General features: G+C 45.6%; 1 protein-coding gene across 2 annotated transcripts in view; it reads right to left on the minus strand.

Annotated features, from left to right (window-relative positions):
- BRD7 (bromodomain containing 7) overlaps positions 1-22717 on the minus strand; it is a 718458-nt gene that overhangs the window by 242581 nt on the left and 453160 nt on the right. For both annotated transcript variants that reach the window (XM_069604773.1, XM_069604774.1), the window contains exon 12: positions 19784-19895. In XM_069604773.1, the coding sequence (XP_069460874.1) occupies positions 19784-19895 (112 nt within the window). The remainder of the gene's footprint in view (positions 1-19783; positions 19896-22717) is intronic.

A 22717-nucleotide genomic window follows, 5' to 3' on the forward strand; every position in this document is an offset into this window, starting at 1 on the left:
ATTGTCTAAGATTGTCTAAGACCGGTGCATGCTTGCCCAGGGGGGTAAGACTATGGTAGGGATTTATTTTAGAAACTAACAATAGTTATCCCATGTCAAATAGTTCAGCTTCTCGGCCTCGAGTAAGCTGTGGAATTGGGTAATCCTGGTTACTACACTTTGTCCTAGAATCAAAGGTCTTCCAGTCTGAATTGGTTCCTCCTAGCAAGGTAGAAGTTCAGAGTCTTTTTGGGGTTGAGTCTATGCATTCTCTCCTTCTCCTTAGATGGATGAGAAGGTGGATAGAAAGCTGGCAAACAAATTGTTTGCAACAACGGAGGCTCAAATATGACCTTAGGAAGAAACCAAGGACATAACCGAAGAGTCACCTTGTCTTTGATGAATATTATATAAGGTTGCTTGCAAGAGAGCCTGCAATTCACTCACCCTTCGAATTAAGGCTATAGTGAGCAAAAAAGCTGCCTTACAGGTAAGAAAAAGACACAAATGCATTGGCTTCAATGGAAAAGTCATGAGTAATGTCAACTCAAGGCTCATATCCCATGCCAGCACCCCAAAGGGGGTTAGAGGGAAAGTATTTGTTAACCCTTTTAAGAATTGGACCACCAAAGGGATCGCTAAAAAAAAAAGAAAAAAAAAACCTGCCCCGTTGTGTGCTTAAAAATAGAAGGCGCCTCTAGATAGCCCTTTGAGGGTGGCGACCCAAAGACCCTGTCTTGCAAAATGAAGTAAAAAAGACAACACCTTTCAGATGTCACATAGAAAAGGGTCACATCCTGTGCTCTGCACCAGCTGCAGAATGTTTTCCAATGGCAGCGGTACAAAGACTTTCTTGCTGGCCTCCTGGCCGAAAGCAATACCTCCATCCTGTCTTCCGGAAGGTCCCAATCCTTGTACATTAGCCTTTCAGAAACCAAGCATGCAGGTTGAGCAGGCTGAGCATTGAAGCACCAGCCTCCTCTCCTGAGAAAGAAGGTCTGGCCTCCAGGAAGACGAAGTGGCAGACAGATGGCCATATCTAGAAGGCCCAGGTACCACGTTTTCCTGGACCAGTCCGGAGAAGAACAAGTTATTTACCTGTGGTAACGTTCTTTCTACTGGATGTTCCTCCCCATGTATTCATCATCTTATGATATGATATACTTCAGCTGCTTTGGAAAATCTTTGACATTGGGCGCTGTGCGTCGATGCAGTAGACTTGATGTCCCTCGAGGGCCTCAGTCTTTCAGGCGACGTCATCGACGGTATAAATGGCACGCGCAGCGCCTGTTGGCTTCAGTTCTGTATTTACGCCTTCCTTATGCAGAATTACCAGTATTAGTCAATCCTGGACAATAATAGACTCTTAAAGAGCGTAAAGAGTAATTCCTGCAAATTCTACAGCAGGGATTGGCGATGAGGAATATGTGGGAGGAACATCCAATCGAAAGAACGCTACCAGGGTTAAGTAATTTATTCTTCGAATGGATTGTGTCCTTCCATGTATTCCTCGTCTTAGGATAGACTCCCAAAGCAGTGTTAGGTTTTGGAGGAGGGAGTACGAATTTTCAGTTTCAAGATTTGTCATGGATCGAGTGTAAGACCGTTTTCCCAAATCCTCATTCCTGGCTAGAGGATTCGCCCAGACACTTGCTTTGTGAAAGTGTGGAGGGCAGACCAAGGGGCTACCGCACAAATGTCCTTTATAGGCACCCCCTCTTTGGAGAGTGGAAGATGCTACCATGCCCCTCGTAGATTGGGCTCTTAAGCCTTCTGGGGGATCTTTCCATGCCAATCTGTAGCATTCAGAAATGGCAAGTATTATCCATCTGGATAAAGTTTGTTTAGTAACTGGAAGTCCCAGTTTGTGGCCAGTATAGCCAATGAAAAGTTGGTCATGCTGACGTATCTTTGTCATCTGAGAAATGTAAAAGCTCAAGCTCTTCTTGAATGGAGCCTATGAAGCCTTTCGTCTTCTTTGCTAGGATGAAGTGGTGGATAGAAAGTTGGAAGCACAATTTTCTGGGCTAAATGGAAATTTGATACCATTTTTGGTATTAAAAAAAAAAATGTTTAACCCCAAGGACAACCTTAACCTTGTAAAAAATTGGTAGACGGAGCCTTACTAGATAGGGCCTGCAATTCACTCATCCTGCTGACTGATGTTAACACAGCTAACAGAATGTTTTTAAATGTAAGAAGTCCTAATGGACATGAGTGACGTGGCTCAAAAGGAGCACACATCAGGAATTTTATTACCAGATTAAGATCCCAAATTTGGACTTGAAAAGGGGTACGAGGTGTAGGGAACTGGAACTCATGGTGACAACAGTAAAGACAGAAACAAGTGATCACAGTTCAACGGTGTTTATTAAACTATATGCAGGTTGGAAAAACGCCTAATCTAAACCGAAATCTAAGATGGGAGCAAGCATCGCCCATAAAATGAAAACAATGCAGTCCTAGTGGCGTTGTGTCAAATAAAGAGGGCCTATACTAAGAAACCTATTGCCAAACCTTACAACTAATACAAAAGGGTGTGGGATAGATCTTAAGAAAAGACAAAGAGTGTTCATAAATAATATGTCAGTATGTGTTAGCCTGGGTCTTCCCTCCCCATGTTTTGAGTACGGGTAAGGTAGGATCTTGGAGCACAGCACACACAAGCTTCTCCAGCACAAGTCGACAGTTCCACTCCCAGCTATCAGGACCGTTGATGGCCATGTCTCGTTTCTTTGAAAGTCTCTTGCTTTTGAGGGCCGATGTGTTCAAATAACAAAACAAAAGTTCCTTCAACAATTGATGTTGGGAGATGCTTCCAGCTTGGGACCCCCTCTTCCGGGCCCGACCCATCACGTATTATACTCCACAAATCAAATAATTCCTTCATAAACTTTGGGTGATGGCTTTTCACCCCTGGATCTCACTCGGCCAGGTTCGGACCCCAAATGACAAGCGGGATAGTTTACTTGCTCTTGCTTTACAATGTCTCTTGGTTTCCCCCTCAATTGGGCTCGGACCCCAACTGAAAAGTGGGACAGTGCACTTCTCCTCGTCTTTCTCTGTCTTTTAAACACAGTACACTGTGAACCTCCCCTTCTCGGGTTCACTTGATCAGGGTGATAATGCCTCACTTCTGGGTCCCCACCTCTTCTGGGCGCAGACCCTTCTTTACTTCCAGCCTCCCTTCTCTGGGTTCACTACAGCTTTTCCTTCTCTCCCAGATCTTAAAGTCTTTTTAAGCAGTTCCAGTGGACATCCATCGGCCGGGTTCACGTTTGTCAACACACTGTTTCCTGGGACTTTAGACTTTGTCCCCTTTTCATCAGTATCCCTCTTCTGGGTTACACTTGTCAACTTCACATACACATTCGTTTGCAAGATTCACTTCCCTTACTTTCTCAAGTTCAAGACCAGAGTCTCTTGAATTAGCACCGATGTGGTGGAGGTCCCCTCTGCAGCTGATCTCCCCTGAACACTTTGCAGTTCTTTGAACTTAGTTAATTTTGCCACTTTCATTTACCACAGCCCGGTTCTGATCAGCTCTCCACCCGACTAACCGGCTGTGACGAACTGCTTGGCTTACTTCTTCACTTTAGTCAAGGCTGGTACCACGGTAGCAGGAGTTTCCCTCGCTCCCGCCTATCAGCATTGACCTGTTCTGTGTACAACTGACTTGGGATATTGTTCTCAGTCTTACGATTCCCTTTGCAGAGGTTTTGCGGGTAAGCATCGGAAAGGACAAGGTCACGTCTCTCCTTGTCAGCCTCTCGATATTCCCCACCTTTCTCTTCCTCTTGAACGGCTAACCTCGATAGGTGTCTCATCGTGCGGTCTGCCTTTCTTGTACTGTGGTCTCTTGCTCCACCTTTTAGCCCTGTGGAGAAGAGAAAGGGCCGCCAGGTGTGTGATTCTTATCAATTGCCTAACTCTGCCTGAACCTTGTATTGAGACATGTCAGATAAACAGCTCTGGTGTTAGTCCGTACTCTGGTGTGTTGTGTGAAAGAGTTTGTGTTGGAAAAGGTGGGGCTATTGGCAGTGGTTCTGAATGTCCTACTTGGTAGGATGGGGAAAAGGTGCTGGAAGAAGGTGGATACCGTGTCTCACCCGTCGGTGTCCTGCTCCCACTCCCTGAGGACACCCCCTATCTAGGTTATCCTCCCTCACTGGTCCACCCCCAGGAACCGGATCCAATCGTGATGGTCGTGTCCTAGCCACCTGGATGGCAGACCCCCGGGGACTAGCTGGGGAGACACCTTCCGGGGAACACATGAGTGGGGTCTAAAGAAACTGTATGATCAATGGCATTTTAAAATAAGATACCTATTCCGAGGTGCGCTTGAAGATAGAAAGCGCTGCCAAGTATAACTTAATGGTTCCAATCTGGAGCCCCAGATTAGCCAAATGTAACAAAAAAGACAACACCATAGGTGTATCGCACTGAAAAGGGTTCACATCCTTTTCCCTACACCAGCTGCTGAATATGTTCCAACAGCAGCGGTATAAGAGTTTTGTTGCTGGCCGAAAGCAGCATCTCCATTACGTTGTCCAGGAGTACCCAGTCCTTATATTTCAACCTCTCAGAAACCCTTTGTGAAGGTTGAGTGTCTTGACCTGTGGATGGAGAACCCGATCCTCCTCTCATGAGAGAAGGTCCTCTCTTTGTGGAAAACGTATTGGAGGGAAGATCTACATTTCCAGAAGGTCCAGGTACCACATCCTCCTGGCCCAATCTGGAGCAATTGGGATCATGGCTTTCCTGAACTTTCTCAACCTCCTGATCACATGAGGAATGACGGGGACTGGGGGAAACCCGTACAGGAGTAGAAACTCCCAGTCCACTACAAACATCCCCTAGAGCTCCTCTTGGGGGAAATTCCCTGGAGCAGACCAGTTCATACTTCTGGTTGACACTGGTCATGAACAAATCCACTTGAGGGGTTCCCCAAAGGGTGAAGAGGTCTTGAAGGACTTCCTAAGCTAGTTTCCACTCGTGGGAGACTGTTCTGCCTGCTCAAAGCGTCCACCACCATGTTCTCTCCAGCTAGGTGAACTGCAGATAGAGAGATTCCTTTTTTGATTGCCCAAAACAAGAGCTGCATTGCCTCTCTGCACAGTAGAAGTGATCCTTCACCTTCTCTCTTGTTGAGGTAGTACATGGCTACTGTGTTTTCCTTCATTATCAGGACATTCTTTCCCCGTAAAGAGGGCAGAAAAGCCTTCAGCGCAAGTCTGATCGGCCCTCAGCTCCAAAAGAATGATATGTAGTTTGAACTCTGATGGAGATAAATGGCCGCTGATTGTCAGATCATTGGCGTGGCCTCCCCACCCGATTAGTGAGGCGTCCATCACTACTATTATCTCCAGCCGTGGTTGCCAAAAAGGTTCTCCCTTCAGAATATTGTCCTTGCAGATCCACCTGAAGTAGGTCTGACATCTTGCCCGAGAATTGAGACCACTGTGAAGGGATCTGGCACCAGGCAAATGCAGGATGCCATGGCTGAGCAACCTCAAAAAGTCGAAGGCCAAAAGACGCTGGGCACTCTGGAATTTGGTGATCATCTGCAGAATGTGTTGAGCCCTCACCTCGGGTGGCGATGCTTTTCCCAGGAATGCATCCAAAATCCCTCCGATTAATTGGAGTCTTTGAGATGGTATCATGTGGGACTTCTTGTAATTGTGGGCGAAGCCCAGTCTGTGGAGAGAGTAGCAGGTGATGCAGAGATGTTCCTGGGCTTGTTCGGGAGATCAGCCAATTGTTCAGGTAGGGGTAGAAGTGAATCCTCCCTCTCCTGAGACTCACTGCCACCACCGCCATCAACTTGGATCAGCACATGAAAGTAAGCATCCTGAAGGTCCAATGACACTATTCAATCCTGGAGCAGGAGGACCTGAAGGATCTGAGAAAGTGTGACCATCTTGAACTTATCCGTCCTGTGGAACTTGTTCAAGCATCTCAAGTCCATGATGGGTCTCAATCCTCGGTCCTTGATGATTAGAAAATAAGGAGAGTACCACCCTTTGTTCCTTTCCCTCACAGGTAGTGGCTCTATAGCACCTTTCTCTAGCAGGCTAAACATTTCCTGCACATGTAAAGGATCTGGAATCTTGAAAGAGTGGCTTGCCGGTGAATGGTCCTGAGGCCTTTTTAGAAAGGTGAGGCAGTAACCCTTGGCTAGTGTTTCCAATGCCCATGCATCTGAAGTAATGCTGCACCATTCTTGCAGATGCAGTGAAAAAGTCTGCCTCCCACCGGGGTCTTGTGGGCTAAGGACTCAAAGGTTTTGAGGTGGCTGAAGCAGCGGCTGATAATAAAGTAGCCGTTGCTTTGGCAGGCTTAGCACCTCTTCCTCGTCCACCACGGGGGAATCATCTCTGACGCCTTTGACCAGCCAGTCCTCTCGCTCTTCCAACTGAGGAATAGGAGCGAAATGTCAAGGAGTTCCCTCCTTCTCACCTGAGTTCGATCTTTGCTGGATTTCTTGGTCGATGCCTTCGTAACCATGCAAACTGATCCGAGTCTTGAATAAGGCTGCACGAGTCTCTTCCGACTCCAGCGTGCGTTCAAGGTTCCGGGATGCAGGGATCCAGGAGTCCGGGAAAGTAATAGGGTGCGCAACAAGCACACGAGTCCAGGAACCAAGAAAGGAAGGAAAGGGACTAGGATGGGGTAAGCTGGAAGAAGCAAGGATACAATACCGCGAGCTATGGAGCACACGTCTGGTCGCTACTTCGTAATAGCATTGACACGCACTGGGCCGCGGGGGCGTGGCACATTTATGGGACGTACAACGTCCGCCGTGAAGGCTGGTGCGAGGCGTGTCATGTGATACGGCCATGTTGGAAGAAACAATGAATACAAGCCCCGTCGCGATAAGGACCAGGAAGTCCAGAAAGGGCGCGTTCTGTGGGTCATGACACGAAAGGACTTTCCCCTCCAGGATGGTCCATTGGGATGAGAGGGTTGAGGCTGTCTGATAGCGGATCCAAGGGACTTGGATGCTGCCTTTGAGCTCTGAAGATTTTCCAGGCTTTCGTCAGCCTTGCTGCCAAAAAGCTGGGTGCCATCAAATGGCATGTGGAGCCTGGACTGCTCCTGACTTACTCAACCACGCAAATCTGCGTATTACTGTGCTTGCTGACATTGCTCTGCGGATGCTATCAGCTGAGTCCAATCCTGACTGCAGAGACACGCACATTGCCTCCCTGTCGTCTCTTACAATGCTCAGGAAGCCGCCTCTCTTCCCCTTCAGGGACATGATCAGCATCCATAACTACACAGTCCTACAGGGTGAATGTAAATCTTGCTAACGTGAAAGTGGAATTTGCAGACTAGAGCACCATACTTCCTGCAGAAAATACTTGCCCAAGTGTCGAAACTCTCATCATCCCTATCTGGTGGGATTGTAGGGTATGGAGTCTGTTTTGAGGTTGACATTGCTGCCTGAACAACTAGGGTTTCAGGGTTAGGATGTTTCGACCGGTAGGTAGGGTCGCTACTGGATGGTCTATAATTTCTTGTGAGATTCTTGTTCACTGCAGGGTTCGCCTCTGAAACCTTCCAATTTGCTTGACCCTTTTCTGTAGAGCTACATGAATAGGAAGTATGGGATCCTTTTGTTGACCTTTATCCAGAATATCTGTTAGGTCGTCTCCATCCCATAAAGTCAATTGCTCTAGTTATCTGATGCCTATAGAAGCATCAGCAGGTTCTGCCGGGTCTGGCTGGCCAAACTCCATCTCTGGTGAAGTGTTGACCCCACTAACACGCTAGCAAATTCTCATATAAATCCTTTAGCCTGGATTCCTGTGAAACTAGGTTTTCTGAAATGTTAGGTGTGCTTAAATCCAATCAAAATGGTGGTGTATCTGGATCTCACGGCTCATATTCCTCATAGACTGAGGATAAAGACTTGAAGAAATATTTCTTTGGTAGTGGCTTATAAGATTTTTGAATTTCTTTTGGTTTGGTGGATAAATGCATCTATGGCTTCGACAAAGGGGTCGATGACCTCAGCACTAACTGCGTCGATGACGTGGAAACTGACGACAGCAACGGTGTGGATTCAAACTGCGTCAACGTCTTCAATGACCTTTTCATTGATTTTTCCTTCGACAAAGCCCTCAAAGGGCTTGACCCTCGGCTCGAAAGAGTCTTTGACGATTTCTCATCGTGTCGAGATCTGGAAGTATTTCGAAGGGTCTCAGACTTACATTCCCAGGCTTGAGGGCACGCAGAATGTAGTCTTTGGTCTTTCCTTGTCTGTTTTATACGGCTCAACAGTAGCACGATATACATTTTCCTTCGAGGGGGTTTGGGCCTCTCTCTCTCACAGACTTTCATCATTTTCAGTCTGAAACGTTCCCACTCAGTCAAAGTAGAGGATTTAGAATGACAGGCTATACTTCTCTCCGGAGAAGAATCAGACAAACTCAAAGAGGGTGACCTGTAATGCCTTTTCTTCAACTTCCTCTGCGACGACGACGAATGGTGTGACCCGCTCCTGGAGCGTGATCATTTCTTTTGATCTCTTTCAATGAGGAGAGCCATCTCTCGATTCGCTGGTCAATCTTTTTCTTGATGGAGCCATCGAAGGGGATTTAGTAGGGGTCCTACCAGGCTCTTGGGTCCCTTTACGCTCTTTCAGAGCCTTATTGGTTATCGACTGACAGGATTGACAGTCTGCGGTTTCATGGTCAGCGCCAAGGCACCACAGACGCAACCAATGGGGGTCCGTGAGGGACATCTTTGCACCACAGCTGCAGCACATCTTGAACACGGTCTTTGGAGTTGAAGGAGCTGAAGACAAGGCCAATGCTCGAACAAAGATTCCTCACAAAAACGGAAGCGCGCTGTAATTCTCAAAGCGAATGCTGTCACGGATAAAACAGAACTGAAGCCAACGGGCGCTGTGCGTGCCATATATACCGACGATGATGTAGATTGCGAGACGGAGGCCCTCGAGGGACAACGAGTTGACTGCATCAACGCACAGCACCCTCTGCCAAAATGTTTTTCCAAAGTAGCTGAAGGATATCATATCATAAGATGAGGAATACGTGGGAGGACACAATCCATTTGAAATTAGGATCATGGTTGCTCCGTACTTCGTCAAACTCCTGATCACTTGAGGAATGACAGGTGTCGAAGGGAACGCATACAGGAGCTAGAGGTTCCAGTCCAAAACGCCTGCATCCCCGTGCTCTGCTTGGGGGAAATTCCCTAGAACAGAAGAGTTCACACTAGACACAAACAGATCCACTTTTGGGGTTCCCCAGAGGATGAAGATCTAAAGAAGCACCACCTGCCACAGCATCCATTCATGGGAGACCCAGCCCAACCTGCTCAGGGCTTCCGCCATTATATTCTCCTACCCAGTAAGGTGAATTGCAGATAAGGAGATCTTCTGTAACACCCAGAACCAGAGCTGCACCACCTCTCTGCACAGGTGGCGTTACCTTACACTGCCTCTCTTGCTTATGTTGTGCATGACCACTGTTGTCTGCCAAACCAGGGGGCTGGCTGTGTTTAACTATTGAAACAACCTAGTGTCAGGGTTGTTTTTCTCCCCTGCACCCTACTACTAATTTAAGAAACTTTATACATCAGGTGAGCGTCCCAGCCTTTCAGAGATACGTCTGTTACTACTGTCATCTCTGGACACGGTTGCCAAAATGGTTCTCCTGCCATCATGTTCTCCCTTCAAGTCCACCACAGGAGATCCTGGGCGACTGGCCGGGTTTGAATCAAATTTGCCATACTGCCAGAAAACTGCAACCATTGAGATCTGAGAGCCATTGGAGCGATCTCATCCTCAGCCGAGCCTCTGGCACCAGAAAGATGCAGAATACCTCGAGGCAGAGAGACCATAGGAAGTCTAGGACTGGTAGGTATTGGGCGTTCGGGAATCTGGTGACCATCTGCTGGATGTGTAGAGAAGGTGCGAGTTACAACTTCTTTAAATTGAGGAGGAAGTCATGTCTGTGAAGGAGGTGGCAGGTGCGATTGAGATGATTCAGGCTTGACCTGGAGGTCGCGCCCTGATTAACCAATGATCCAGGTAAGGAAAGAAGTTAATCCCCCACTTTAAGACTTGCTGCCACTACTGCCAACATCTTGGTGTGGACCCTTGCAGCGGAGGTAAGCCTGAAAGGCAGAACTCAAAACTGGTAGTGAGTTTTGCCTATGACAAACCTCAGGTCCTTCCTGTGCTTTGAGTGGATTGGCACGTGAAAGTAAGCGTCCTGTCGGCAGAGTGACACCAACCAATCCTGAATATCCAACACCTGCGAGTGTGTTACCAACTTGACCGTGCCCTTCCTGAGGAAATTGTTAAAGCATCTCAGGTCCAAGATGGGTCACAGACCTCTCTCCTATCTTGAGATCAAAAAGTAAAGGAAGTACCCTTCCCTGTTCCTTTTCTGTACTGGTACCAGTTACATGGTACCCTTTTCCAGAAGTGAGGAATCCTTTTAGTTGTAGTAGGTCTGGAACAATAGGTGGTCTGGAAGGAGGGGGGCAGGCTGGTGGATGCTTTAAAAAGGGATAGGATAGGTTATTTATAACACACTTAATACTCAGAGGTTTCTAAGCGCAGACCCAGGGATCGAACCTGTATCGCTCTGTGTCATCTTGCTTCCAAGGCAAGCACGTTGCCGCTGTGCTATCCTCGGGGAAGTATCCCTGAGAAACCACCTGCCGTCTCCATGCATCTGTGGTAGTATTGCACCATTCTTGAATATGGTGTGACACACACCCTCCAACTGAAATGGAAGAGCACAAGTCCTCAAGGACGTTTTGCAGTGGGGGCCGCAATGGAGGGGAAAGATGTGGAAGGGGTGTGTCTTGTTTTACTGCCACCATCTCTTGAGTCTTGAGGATTGTCTCTGACCTTGAAGGGCGATGACTTGTTTTCCCTTTTGGCCATAATTGTGATACCGAAAGAACTTGCCCTTGCACTGCAAGGATATTTGAGCAGGATGCCTACCCGCGGCCCCTAGGGATCTTACTGCGGCCTTGGAGACCTTCAATTTCTCCAGACTATTGCCTGCCTTTGGTCCAAACACACGTGACCCATCAGAAGGCATATCAAGTAATTTTGCTTGCATATCCTGCGTAGAACCAGATTTACGGAGCCAGGAGAATCTCCTCATAACAGAACTAGCCGTCATAGACCTTGCGACAAAGTCAGCTGTATTAAATCCTGATCATAGGGCTTGGTGCACAGCCTCCTTTCCATCCTCCACAATATTAAAAAAAAAAAAAAAAAACACCTTCATGTCCCCCTTAGGGATGTGCTCTGCTGCTTCTGCAACAACAGACCATAAGGTATGTGTGTACATGGCAAATGCACAAGAGGCGGTTAGTGCTTTAAGTGCTGTGCTGCCTGAGGCAAATACTTTTATTGTAAAAGCATTATCATATGTTTTATCGTCCCCATTTGGGGGCTACAAAGGGTAGTATTTTGCCTTATTGCCAACAGTATCTGCTTACACCACCAGGCTGTCATGTGACGGATGTCTGGTGAGGGACTCCAGATCAGAGGAAGTTGGCTTATATTTCGTTGTATAATCCTTATGAACTGCTAGCGCCAGAGCAGGGAGTTTTCCACAGCTCTAATAGAGGATTTTCTACGGCATTGTGGAAAGAGAGGACAGGTTTGACATGTGTGCCCTTGTCCAAAATATCTGAGAATCACATTCCCGAATTTCCCTTGCAGGGGTGGGCAGCCTATGTCATAGGCCACCTTGGCCATCATTCTTCTAAATGCCACACTAGGGTTAGCTTGGGGGGTCAGTTTGAGGAAACTCCAATTTGGGGGAGGTATCCAGACCACTTGCATCCTGTAAGATGGAAGCAAGGTCGTTCAGCCAGCCTATTTTCTTCAGACAGAAAATCCTCAGATTGTTGAGAGACCAGGGGTTCGAACCCTAAGGGAAGAGGGTCCTCATCTTATTTGAAGATGCCCTAGAAGGAAGACAAAGTGCCCTTCCTGACTTCGACGCAAACCTTGAAGTCGAGGGTTCTTCGACCATCAATGCCAAGTCCTTCGAGGTCAAGGTAGCAGCGAAGAACGTGGTTGCAGATGAGGACATTGATGGCATCGATAGCTCTCGAATCCTAGTCAAGTCACTGCTGCCGGGCTCTTCAGGACATGAGGAGGTTAGTGAACTGAGACCCTACAGGCTTTTTCGAGAGTTATGGGCTCAGAGGTCTTTTTCCTGGAGGAGCCAGCAGCAGGCAGACCCGATTTTTCGAAGACCTGCATCATTTTAATTCAAAATATTTCCCACTTTTCTGCCTAAGTGGTTTTCGAGGGAATCCGTACCTGCCTATCCAGTGACAAATCTGTGGACAAGTGCAACCTCCTCCTCCTCCTTGGATGAGGAAGAAGACTAAAGACGGGAGTTTCTCCTCGAAGAGGACCTTTTACAGTGCTTCTTTGACCGTTTGCCTCCCTCTCCCGCGATTTCTCGACCGCCAAGCTTTTGTCGTTGCATGGTTTTCATTTCAATGGTGTCAAACTACACGACTTTGATGTCGAATGACTCAGGGTCAATTTGATGTCTCTCTCATTTAGGGCTTTTGGCATCACAGATAAATTGTGCGTTTTGGTTAAAAACGTTTCAGTGCAGCAATCATGGCATTTCTTGAACCCCAAATGCTTCAGAGTAGACATGGCTGAATAAAAAAAGAAATCTGAAGGAATTCGAACATTTTGAAAATGTGTCCGAGAATTTCTCGGAGGCGATCAACATGTTCCCGACTAGTGTGCTGGGCATGTGAAAAAAAGGAACTGAGGTCACGCGGCGCTGTGCGTGCCATTTATACCAGCGTCAATGCAAAGTTTGCTCACAATGCAGACAACTCGAACATTCTCGATACAGAGTGACACAGCAAACACTGCTGGGAGAAAAGGTTTGAGAGTTCTACAGAGCCAGAAGTTATATCTAAGATGAGGAATCCGTGGGAGGACACAATCCATTAGAAACAAATCTTTCATCTGATCATGGTTTCCCCAGTGTCTGAATGTGATGTGGCCCCCTTCCTCCAACTCTTCGTCTGACTCTGCTGAGACAGAATCCTTTTTCTGCATAGCAGGAGAAAGTGTACCCTTCCCTTCTACAGACAGAGGAGCACATTTTGATTTGTGTTGTCGGGTCGAGGTGTCCTTTTATACTATGTTCTTTTGCACTCTGCGTCCAGCGATGTTCCAGGCTCTTTGTCTTTGACGCATGCATCGAGTGATAGGCGGTTTTCGACTGACTGTGGCATCAAGAACGATTTTTCTGCCGTATGCTTTGGGCGAGTATCGTCCAGTTTTGTCTTTGTCTGTATTTTTCGTGAGCACCCCATTGGATGCCACAGGGTAGTCTCCACAGCTCGACCAGATGGCTGCCCAACAGAGGTCGGCTGCCCAAAAACAATACATTTCCTCCTTATCATTCTCCTCACCTATTCAGCATTGAGCTCTTCTGCGGTAGCGATAGTCCTGGCCATCATCTTTACCACCTGCACTGCGTAGGCTGCCCAATGTTTGGATCAACGCTCTCAACGTTTTCGGTTTAAAAAGTTTACAAGCTTTACATCGTCTTGTTGGGTCTTGGAAGGCAACTGTTACACACGCAGTGCGTGTTCTTCAAAAGGGAACTTGTCGTTGCACAATGGACACAACTTAAATAAATGGCGTGTTCCCCATGTGACAAGAAGGTGAGCGAGGCTAAATGAGTAAATGTTTGAGTGAATAGAGGCATTCTATTAATCGTGGGACCCACTGGCTCTCTTGTCGATCATATCGGAGTCTGGGTATGTAGTGATTGACCTTGATGGCTCAACAGATTTTATTCGCAATTACAGAGAGTCAGCGTTAACCATAAAAACCTTAATGGGGAGAAGAAAAAAAAAAAAAAAAAGAAGAAGAATCGGCAGATGTCGATGCGTGAAGGATCATGGATACTCTCATTTGTCAGAGTAGGGATAGTGTTTCAGGTACTCTCCTGTAAACGCCCACTGCGGTAGCGGCCCGTAGTTATAGTCAAGATGCTCAACCCATAAAAAGAGCAGATTTTGTGCAGATTATAACTTTGGCGCCATTTGACGTATCCTCACCAAATTTTGGTTTGAAAGTATATGTCCACCGCCAAATGAAGTTTGGTGTGGTTTCGTCGTGGAGGTGTGGGGTGGCAACATTATAAGGGGATCCCAAAACATTCGAAATCCTCAGACATAATGACAAAAAATAATTTGCTCATGCCTACAGCCCAAACCGCTGAACGGATTTGCACCAAACTTGCGCGAGGAACGGCTTGGTCCCAAAAGCATGCTCTTGCAAATTTGGTGTAAATCCGTTTAGTAGTTTTTTTTTTTTTAAACTGGCCAAAAATATGGTGAAAAAAATGTATGATATCTGCTTCCAGTCCACGGACTCGGCTCCTGATTCCGTGTCCGCGGACGCTTCATGAAGAATCAGAGAGCATGTAACACTCGCGGACATCATATGCGCCCGCTGATTGGTCAATTAAAAACATGAGGTTCATCAAAACCTTTGAAACGGACACCATATTAGAGATGCGAACTGCGCCCGTAGTCTGCAAACATTGTGGTAAGAACATATTAAAAAACACAAGATTACAATTGTCAAACTAATTAAACAATCTATGGGGAGGTGAAGGGCAATGAGGATGGGATGGGATATTGACAGACGTTTGAGAACATCCATGCATATTTCTGCATTAGAAGGTTGGAGAAAAGCAGTTTTTGGATGGCTTATAAATTTGGTGCCACTCAATGAAACTGAATCCAATATCATTTTAGACCCATACGCCGAATGGTTCTGCAAAGAGTGGTGCTGTTTCGCCAAAAGAGGGCAACATTAGAGGAGGGGTCCCAAAATGTTTGAATGGCTTATAAATTTGCTGCCATTTGACATTTGAAGTTTGCAAAAAGATTTTAGACCCAACTTTGCATATTTTTGCAAAGTTTGGTGGGTTTTTGTCAAGAGGGCGCAAAATTAGAGGGCGGGGGTTTCAACATTTTTAGATGGTTTATAATTTGGTGCTATTGACAAATGTGCACAAAAGTTTGCAAAAATGTTATAGACTGAACCTTGAATGCCTGTGCAAAATTTGAATGGATTTTGTCATACATTTTGACACTTTAAAAAAAATAAAACATGGAAGGATTTGCAGCAAACTTGTGCGAGGAGCACTGGCAAGGACCAGACAGCATGGTTTCGCAAATGCATCCATGTTTTATTTTTTTTAAAGTGTCCTAATGTAAGTACAAAATTAAGTGATATAACTTTGGTGCCTGGGTAGTGGGCCTGGCCCTCAGCAAGGACAAATGTCTACTCCTATTTTCTTATTGGGGCATGTCCCATGGATTTTGGAGACTGGCCATGGCTGCAAGCCACGAGCACTGGCCATTTCTAACATTATGAGGGTACTGTGGACACTGAACTAGGATGCAGGGTAGGTGCAATGGATAATGGAGCTGCGGTCATGGTCAAGACTCATGGCTTGGGTAATTCAACCATGACTTGCATCTTCAGCATGCGTTGTTGATAACGATACACATCAGTATGCGTTAACCAAAAATATGTTTGTTAAAGGAGGTTTACAGGCCACAGTGTTAGCCAACATTCAAACAACGTGTGATGAAATATGACATTTAAATGCATACTTTGCAGATGCGCAATATGAACATGCACTTGTGGCCTTTTCTTTGTTCATTTTCACCCACATGTGAAGGCCACCCAGGCGCGCCTGCAACATTGCAGAAATAAATATGATTGATGCACTAGAACTACACAGAAGACCGTAAGCCTTTAAAAACTCAGGCCATTTTAGGCATGCTGGAATTTTAGTGATTTTCTCTTTTTTTTGTTGCAATTTGCATGTGTGGCCCTGGGAGCAACAGTCCACCCAGCCTTGTGGGCAATCACCCTTTTGACCCCCTTCCGGGTACCCCTATGCCATCTCTGTATATTAAACGCACAACTTTTCATCTATCTATATCTATAGATCTGTATTTCACACTGTAACCATCTCTATACGTCCAATATGATTTCTGAATTGAGTTTGTGCGTTTTTAACCTGCACATGAAGGTGGTTAGCGAATAGCTAGTTAGCTAACAGCATTGCATACTTATCAGGTGTTGGAAAATCGGTGCATTGAGTAATGTTGCAATTGGTTGCAGAGCCCCAACAGTGAAATTATTTAACGAATGGACAACATTACTGAAGTCGTATTAGGGGTCAAGGTGGAAAAGCCTGTTTCCATGGTGTGTATTCAAATTCAGGTTTTTGAGAAGCGAGGAGATGGCTTGGACGTGTACAGGTGCGATACAATTAGGTTTTGTTGTAATGTTGTTGCTTGCCCTTACATTGAAGAAAGACTGGCACTTGATTGTAAAAAACTCTTGACAGTAATGGAATCCCCACATAGAGCAATCTGAACTCTATGGGCAGATAGATCTGCACCCAAACCACACTGCTGCAGGATGGCCTCCCTTCTGTGCATCCATGTCAAACAATGCACACACGACGGCGCTTTTCACAGCCTAATGCATGTCATATGGGTGGTTACCCAGGAAGTGAGCTGGACTGTCTGGTCCCAATCCACATTACTGCTGCCAGAACATCTGGTGTGCCTATGTGTGTGAGAGCCACATTAGTCCCAGATTTGATGGTTATTGGCAGGTATGAGTGGGCAGATATCATTGGCCAGCCAGGTGCAAGCCCACCCTGGACTTTTAGGCTATGAGGAGGGGCTCTGAGTGTAGACCCCCAGATCACCCTTGGGTCCGAATCGACCTATTCAAAGAGCGAAGTATCTTGAGAAGCGAAGCAGATCCAAAGATTGCCCGGAACCACGCAGAGAAGGTTTGGCACCCTGAGCCCGATGTTGTCCCGGTAGAGCCATGCTTTGCGTTCGATCTCCGAAGACCTGCAAAGGTGCTTCAACCCTTTTGAGTGGTGGGACTGACCAATCACTCGCAATGCCTCCTTCCTGCCCTGCAAACGAGCCTTCTTGGAAGTGTCCTTAAACCGTTGAGTGGACTGACCAGCTTGTACCTTGGCACCCGTGCTGGAGCGTTGCTACATCGAGTTTCGGCTTGAGGTTTGGGTCAAGCCTAGTTCGCCCTACAAAGCCACTTCTTGCTAAATCTCATCGTTCCTTCTGTTTTGGGCCGTGCGAGAGAAGTGTGCGTCAGTGCCCGCAAGACGGATGGTCCTGCGTCACTGTGCGACAGTGGTGGTTGCTGCTGGTGACTTTGCCGCCTTTCTTTAAGTGTCCCGAGACCAGCTGCATCAGTGCTTTCTTTTTCCTGCATTCATGACAAGCGATCCAACTCCAGATGTAAATTGGACCTGCATCTGCCGCACCTGTGCACTTTGAATTGGAACCAAGGAGGGGATTTCGTAGTTCAAGCAACCTTCAAACCTGCCAAGTTTGAACACAGAGTGAGCTAAGGGCGGTGGGTAATCATACCATTTACCGGTGGTCCCTAGTTCATGCTTACCGTTTTTACGCACAAAGGATCCCTTGTGATCTTTGACTTGGGTAGCTCTTGCTTCCTATAGTCGTCCGAAAGTTGGGGACAGCTTTGTTCTTCGTAGCAGACTCACCTCTGACTCTTGGAGCCGAATTCCTCACACTCCAATGTCCTCTTCTTTCTTTTCCTTCCCATTGAAGTTTTTCCTTTGTGAGCTTTAAACATCAACAAGTGCTTTTACGTACATTGAGCACAAGACTCCAATCTTCATAGGGCTGGACTTCTTAAGTTAGGGATATCCATTTCTGGAGTTGGCCATTGTGATCAAGTTTGTTTGCTTTCCCTGCTTACAGGTTTTGGCAGGAATCTGCACTTTACTGCATTGCCCGAAAAGTGATGGTACATATATTTTACATTGTGTGTATTTAAGTAGTATTACTGTGTTCTTCATTTTTCACTTGCGTTTGTTCTGGGCCTAATAAATTGTATACGTTTGATATAGTACTGTCTAAGGGTAATTCTCGTCCTACTGTGTTTGCTCATCCAAGACCTGAGATCGCCCCCACTACTCCTCAGACTTAGCCTTGACTGCTCTCTAAGCTACCTTGAATTGTCCTGCAAACTATGCAGAAGTGTTTTCTGTTTCACTAAACAAGGGTGGCCTCCTGAACATCCGTTCACCAGAGCAGAGCTCAGAAATCCATTCTAACGCATCTTAATAAGATTTAAGAGCAGCAGGTGGTAGAGGGCATTACCGGGTGTGAGGGACTGAGCAGTGGGCAGCTTAGAAAGTAGGTACATGCCAGTTGGAAATGCCCACGATCTAAGCAACCGGATTGGCTTCCTGGACAATGAAGAGTGCTAAACAAGTAAGTAGTTTGGATCCATTTAACAGACAATGGCCTAGTTAGTTTGATCATCAACTGGGTGTCATCTGCCTAAAATAGACATTTTGAAACATCACAAAAGTTCATAAAAGAGATAAGACCATATGTGGAGCAATACATGTGAAAAAGGCATCTAAGTGATCATGGAGATAAGGCAGTGAAGCAGGCTGACCAGAAAACTGTCTGTTCAGAAAATAATTAGAACACCTGGCTCCTTCTAATACTCTCACAATCTCTTGGCAAAAAGGCGGAAACCATGTTGGATATTGCTACTGTTTACATGAAAGGGTGTGGGGGGGGGCACAGACCGAGTTTGGGCTGGACTGGTCCCATTTTAGCAGGGCCAATACTAATGTTTATATGCCTTGTTCTCTTCAGCAATTAAAAATGATAATATGAAGAGTTGCCCTGAGCAATGCCAGTGGTGAGAATTGATTCAAAATCTTCCATACATAATATTTTGGTTCTACTACTGCACTTTGACTTAGGCACATGACTATACTTCTGAGATTAATCTCAAGCCTTCATAAAAATCTGAAAAACAAAAACACATTTAGAAGTGTTCTCGTAGTGACAGGTGTGTACACAGCACAGAAAAAGGCATTCAATGACTTTCTGCATGCACCCATTCCATTCTCATCGGATTTCATGCATAGTTCAGGAAAGCTGGGAGGAAGCGCTGATCCAGAGTTTACAACACTGTGCAGGAAAACCTCAACCCTCTCCATGGGTTCAGTATTGATGCCTGTGGTGAAGCTGAAGTCCTACCTACAGCCTATGCCTGCTGTTTTTACAAGTGCTTAAGAGCATGTGCAGTACATATGGTTCCAATGTAACAACGCCCAACATGCTTTAAATGGCTGCTATCATTGCTGATCTCCAACATGCACCCATGGTAGCAATCCGCATGGAACGAGTGCATTAAGCTGTAACGGAGACGGGAATCTAGGGTCCACCAATGCCAGTCACTGCTGAATGTTTTGAATGAGGAGAATCTGACAGAAAGTCCAGAACCACTTTGAGTCGACCCTGACCAGCCATGATGATGAAGACTCTTCAGAGGGTGAGGGGGGGGGGGCGGTACCCCAAGATACGGTGGTCAAAGGTGGTGATGGGGAGTAAGCTCGGGATGGGGAGGGTAATGGGACAGCGGTGGATATAATACGATACTGTACATGACATTTGGAAGCTACGATTGATATTCACCGTTTGGTTTCTTTTGTTGTGTTTGTGTATTAAAATCAATAAAACTTTTTTTTTTTTTTTTAAACAGTCAAGAACCAATTAAGTGGTAAGGCTCGTTCTGCCGGATACGCCGGCTCGTAGAAAACAATTCAAATGCTGTCAGAGGAAGCTTCTTAGTCAGCTTGTGTAATACAGCAACCAAACTGACAACAGCGATAAATAAGAAACTTACCATTTCAAGCTGTCGTAAGGACCTAGAATGTCCCCCTTTGGTAAAAGCATCTAGCAAGCAATCTGCCATTCCATAAGGATGATCCTGTGTCTTCGCCAAAAATTCTTCAACACTAGCACACGGTTGCAAAAAGATTTATAATACAACATTAGTTTTTGCATTCCAATGGCACATTTTAGACACTTGCAATAATAATAATTTAATTCTACAACCAACATTACTGCCAAATGACTAACAAAGCCTAAAATACTTTTCTGGAGACAAAACAATGGCTAAAGTGAGCCTGAAAAAATATTTTGTAGTCAACTATGATTGCATAGAAAAAGAAAACCCTTCAAGGCAGAGGTTTTCCGATTTGTGGCCTACAGAAGAAAGTTTGTGTCTATGCAAAACTGTACAATTTGGTGCGCATCTATTTCTCCATCATGTGTGCGATACTCCCATAAAATTGTTTCCACTGCACCCTGACACAATGACAATGTAAATGCCTCATACAAAGGATATGGGTTTAAAATCGGGTCGTTTTTGGACGGGGAGGGAAGAAGGACTGTATGAAAGATTTTCTGAGACCCTATGCGTAGGCTTCTGGAAGATAAATACCTACCTAGGTTGCAGTGGTAGAAACTGCTTTTGCAGCCACTGGATGAAGGAATCGTGTGGGAGCTACCTTCATTATAAACAAATCAAGGTCAGCGGTGGAGGTTTTTTTTTTCTCATTGGAAGCGAGTTAATATTTATCACGAAAAAGTACGAGCTGCTGAGCATAGAGTGGGAGCATGAAGCAATGTAGGGGTGTTCAGACAGTGGGAAAGGCGGCTTTTCCCCTCAAAATAATGGGCTGCTATGGAGTATTCTACAGCACAATTGTTTAGAAAAACGAAGCGAAAATGTACACTTGATATTATGAATGAGTGCCATGCCAGGTCACCAACAGTTCACATGAACATTGTGCAGCATTTTGATGATCCCTGAGCCTCTAATTACCACTGTATAACATTTTCTCAGTGAGGCCCACACAGCTACTAAAAGTACATGTTCAGAATGCCTCTATTGACAATTTCCAGTATGACCCTGTAAACACTTGGTCATTGATAACACGCTTGCCAGTACTACCACTGTAAAACACTTGCATGATGGTGCCCACAATACATGACACTGGAGCGATCATGCAGCCGATGCAGGTGTGCAAGAACGTTCCTTAGCCGCCAAACACATGCATCAATCACACTCGTACATAAACTAGGAAAGGCTTTGTACTTCACCGTGCTCACTACCATACACTTAAGAAAAAAATGACTAATTATAATTTGTTTAAACTCTAAATTCTTTCAGAATCTACAGGCAGCATTGGCTTTTTAGATTGTGACGCCAAGCCTAATGTGCCAGACACCAAATATCAAATATATAATACTCCCATCACAATTTTTTTTTTTTTTGTAAGTAGTATGTTCTTTTCCAACCAAGATTGGCTAGTGAGTCATTAATTGCTGAACAGCTTCACAGCTATTGCCAAATATTTCAATAATTGGCAATAACTGTAAATTATATATTTGGTGTCTGGCGCATTGGGAAGATTTAGATCTTACACACTCATGCATACATACTTGCACACAGGCGCACTCATTCAAACTTTCCAACACCCACACATCACAACATTTGAAATATACACGCACGGTTAGAAACACTTAATTAGGCCCTCTTATGGCTCCCGATACTGGAGGCCAAGATTCTTCGGTCCCTTCTGAAACTTCCTAGTTGTGTCCCTGTGGAAGCAGCATGGCTGGAGTTGGGCCTCCACTCACTTTTGTCTTACATACTAAAGTGAAGGAGAGGAGGGAATGAGGAAGGAAGAGGTAGAGCGTAAGGAGAAAGTGAGACAGTAGGACGAGAGAAGGATTTAGGAGTGAAGGGGGAAGCTAAAGAGAACTATGTTTGATATAGTACTGTCTAAGGGTAATTACCCTTAGACAGTATATAGTACTTACCGAAAGGGTAATTACCCGTAGACAGTATATAGTACTTACCTAAGGGTAATTACCCTTAGACAGTATATAGTACTGGTAATTACTGGTAATAAGGGTAATTACCCTTAGACAGTATATAGTACTAAGGGTAATTCTCGTCCTACTGTGTTTTCTCATCCAAGACCTGAGATCGCCCCCACTACTCCTCAGACTTAGCCTTCACTGCTCTCTAAGCTACCTTGAATTGTTTCCTGTTTCACTAAACAAGGGTGGCCCCCTGAACATCTGTTCCCCAGAGCAGAGTTCAGAAATCCATTCTAACACATCTTAACAAGATTTAGGTGCAGCAGGTGGTAGAGGGAATTACGGCGTGAGAGGGACTGACGAGTGGCCTGCTTAGAAAGTAGGTACATGCCAGTTGGCAATGCCCACAATCTAAACAACCGGATTGGCTTCCTGGACAATGAAGAGTGCTAAACAATTGAGGGTATAACTAGTCTGGATCCATTTAATATTAGACACTGGCCTAGTTAGTTTGTTCATCAACTGGGCGTCATCTGCCTAAGTGAGACATTTTGAAACATCACAAAGGTTCTGAAAAAAGATAAGACCATATGTGGAGCAATACATTTGAAAAGGGCATCCAAGTTATCATGGAGATAAAGCAGTGAAGCAGGATGACCAGAAAACTGTCTGTTCAGAAAATAATTAGACGAACGCCTGGCTCCTTCTAATACTTCCACAATCTCTGATAAATTGGCAAAAAGGCTGACACCATGTCAGATGTTGCCCTCGCTGCTATTCTCCACAATAGAACCCAATTATCACAGTCAAAAAAGTCTATGGCTTAGGGATTTGGAGGCCACGTTGGGCACTCACTGTCATGATATAATAAGAGTGACATCCCCTTATTTTTTAGTAAGCTTAGTGCCAAATCCTGTATATTTGACAGCATCTCATCCTTCAGCAG

Source organism: Ambystoma mexicanum, chromosome 1p (assembly GCF_040938575.1).
Source record: "Ambystoma mexicanum isolate Mex_15411 chromosome 1p, UKY_AmexF1_1, whole genome shotgun sequence".
NCBI classification, from domain to species: Eukaryota; Metazoa; Chordata; class Amphibia; order Caudata; family Ambystomatidae; genus Ambystoma; species Ambystoma mexicanum.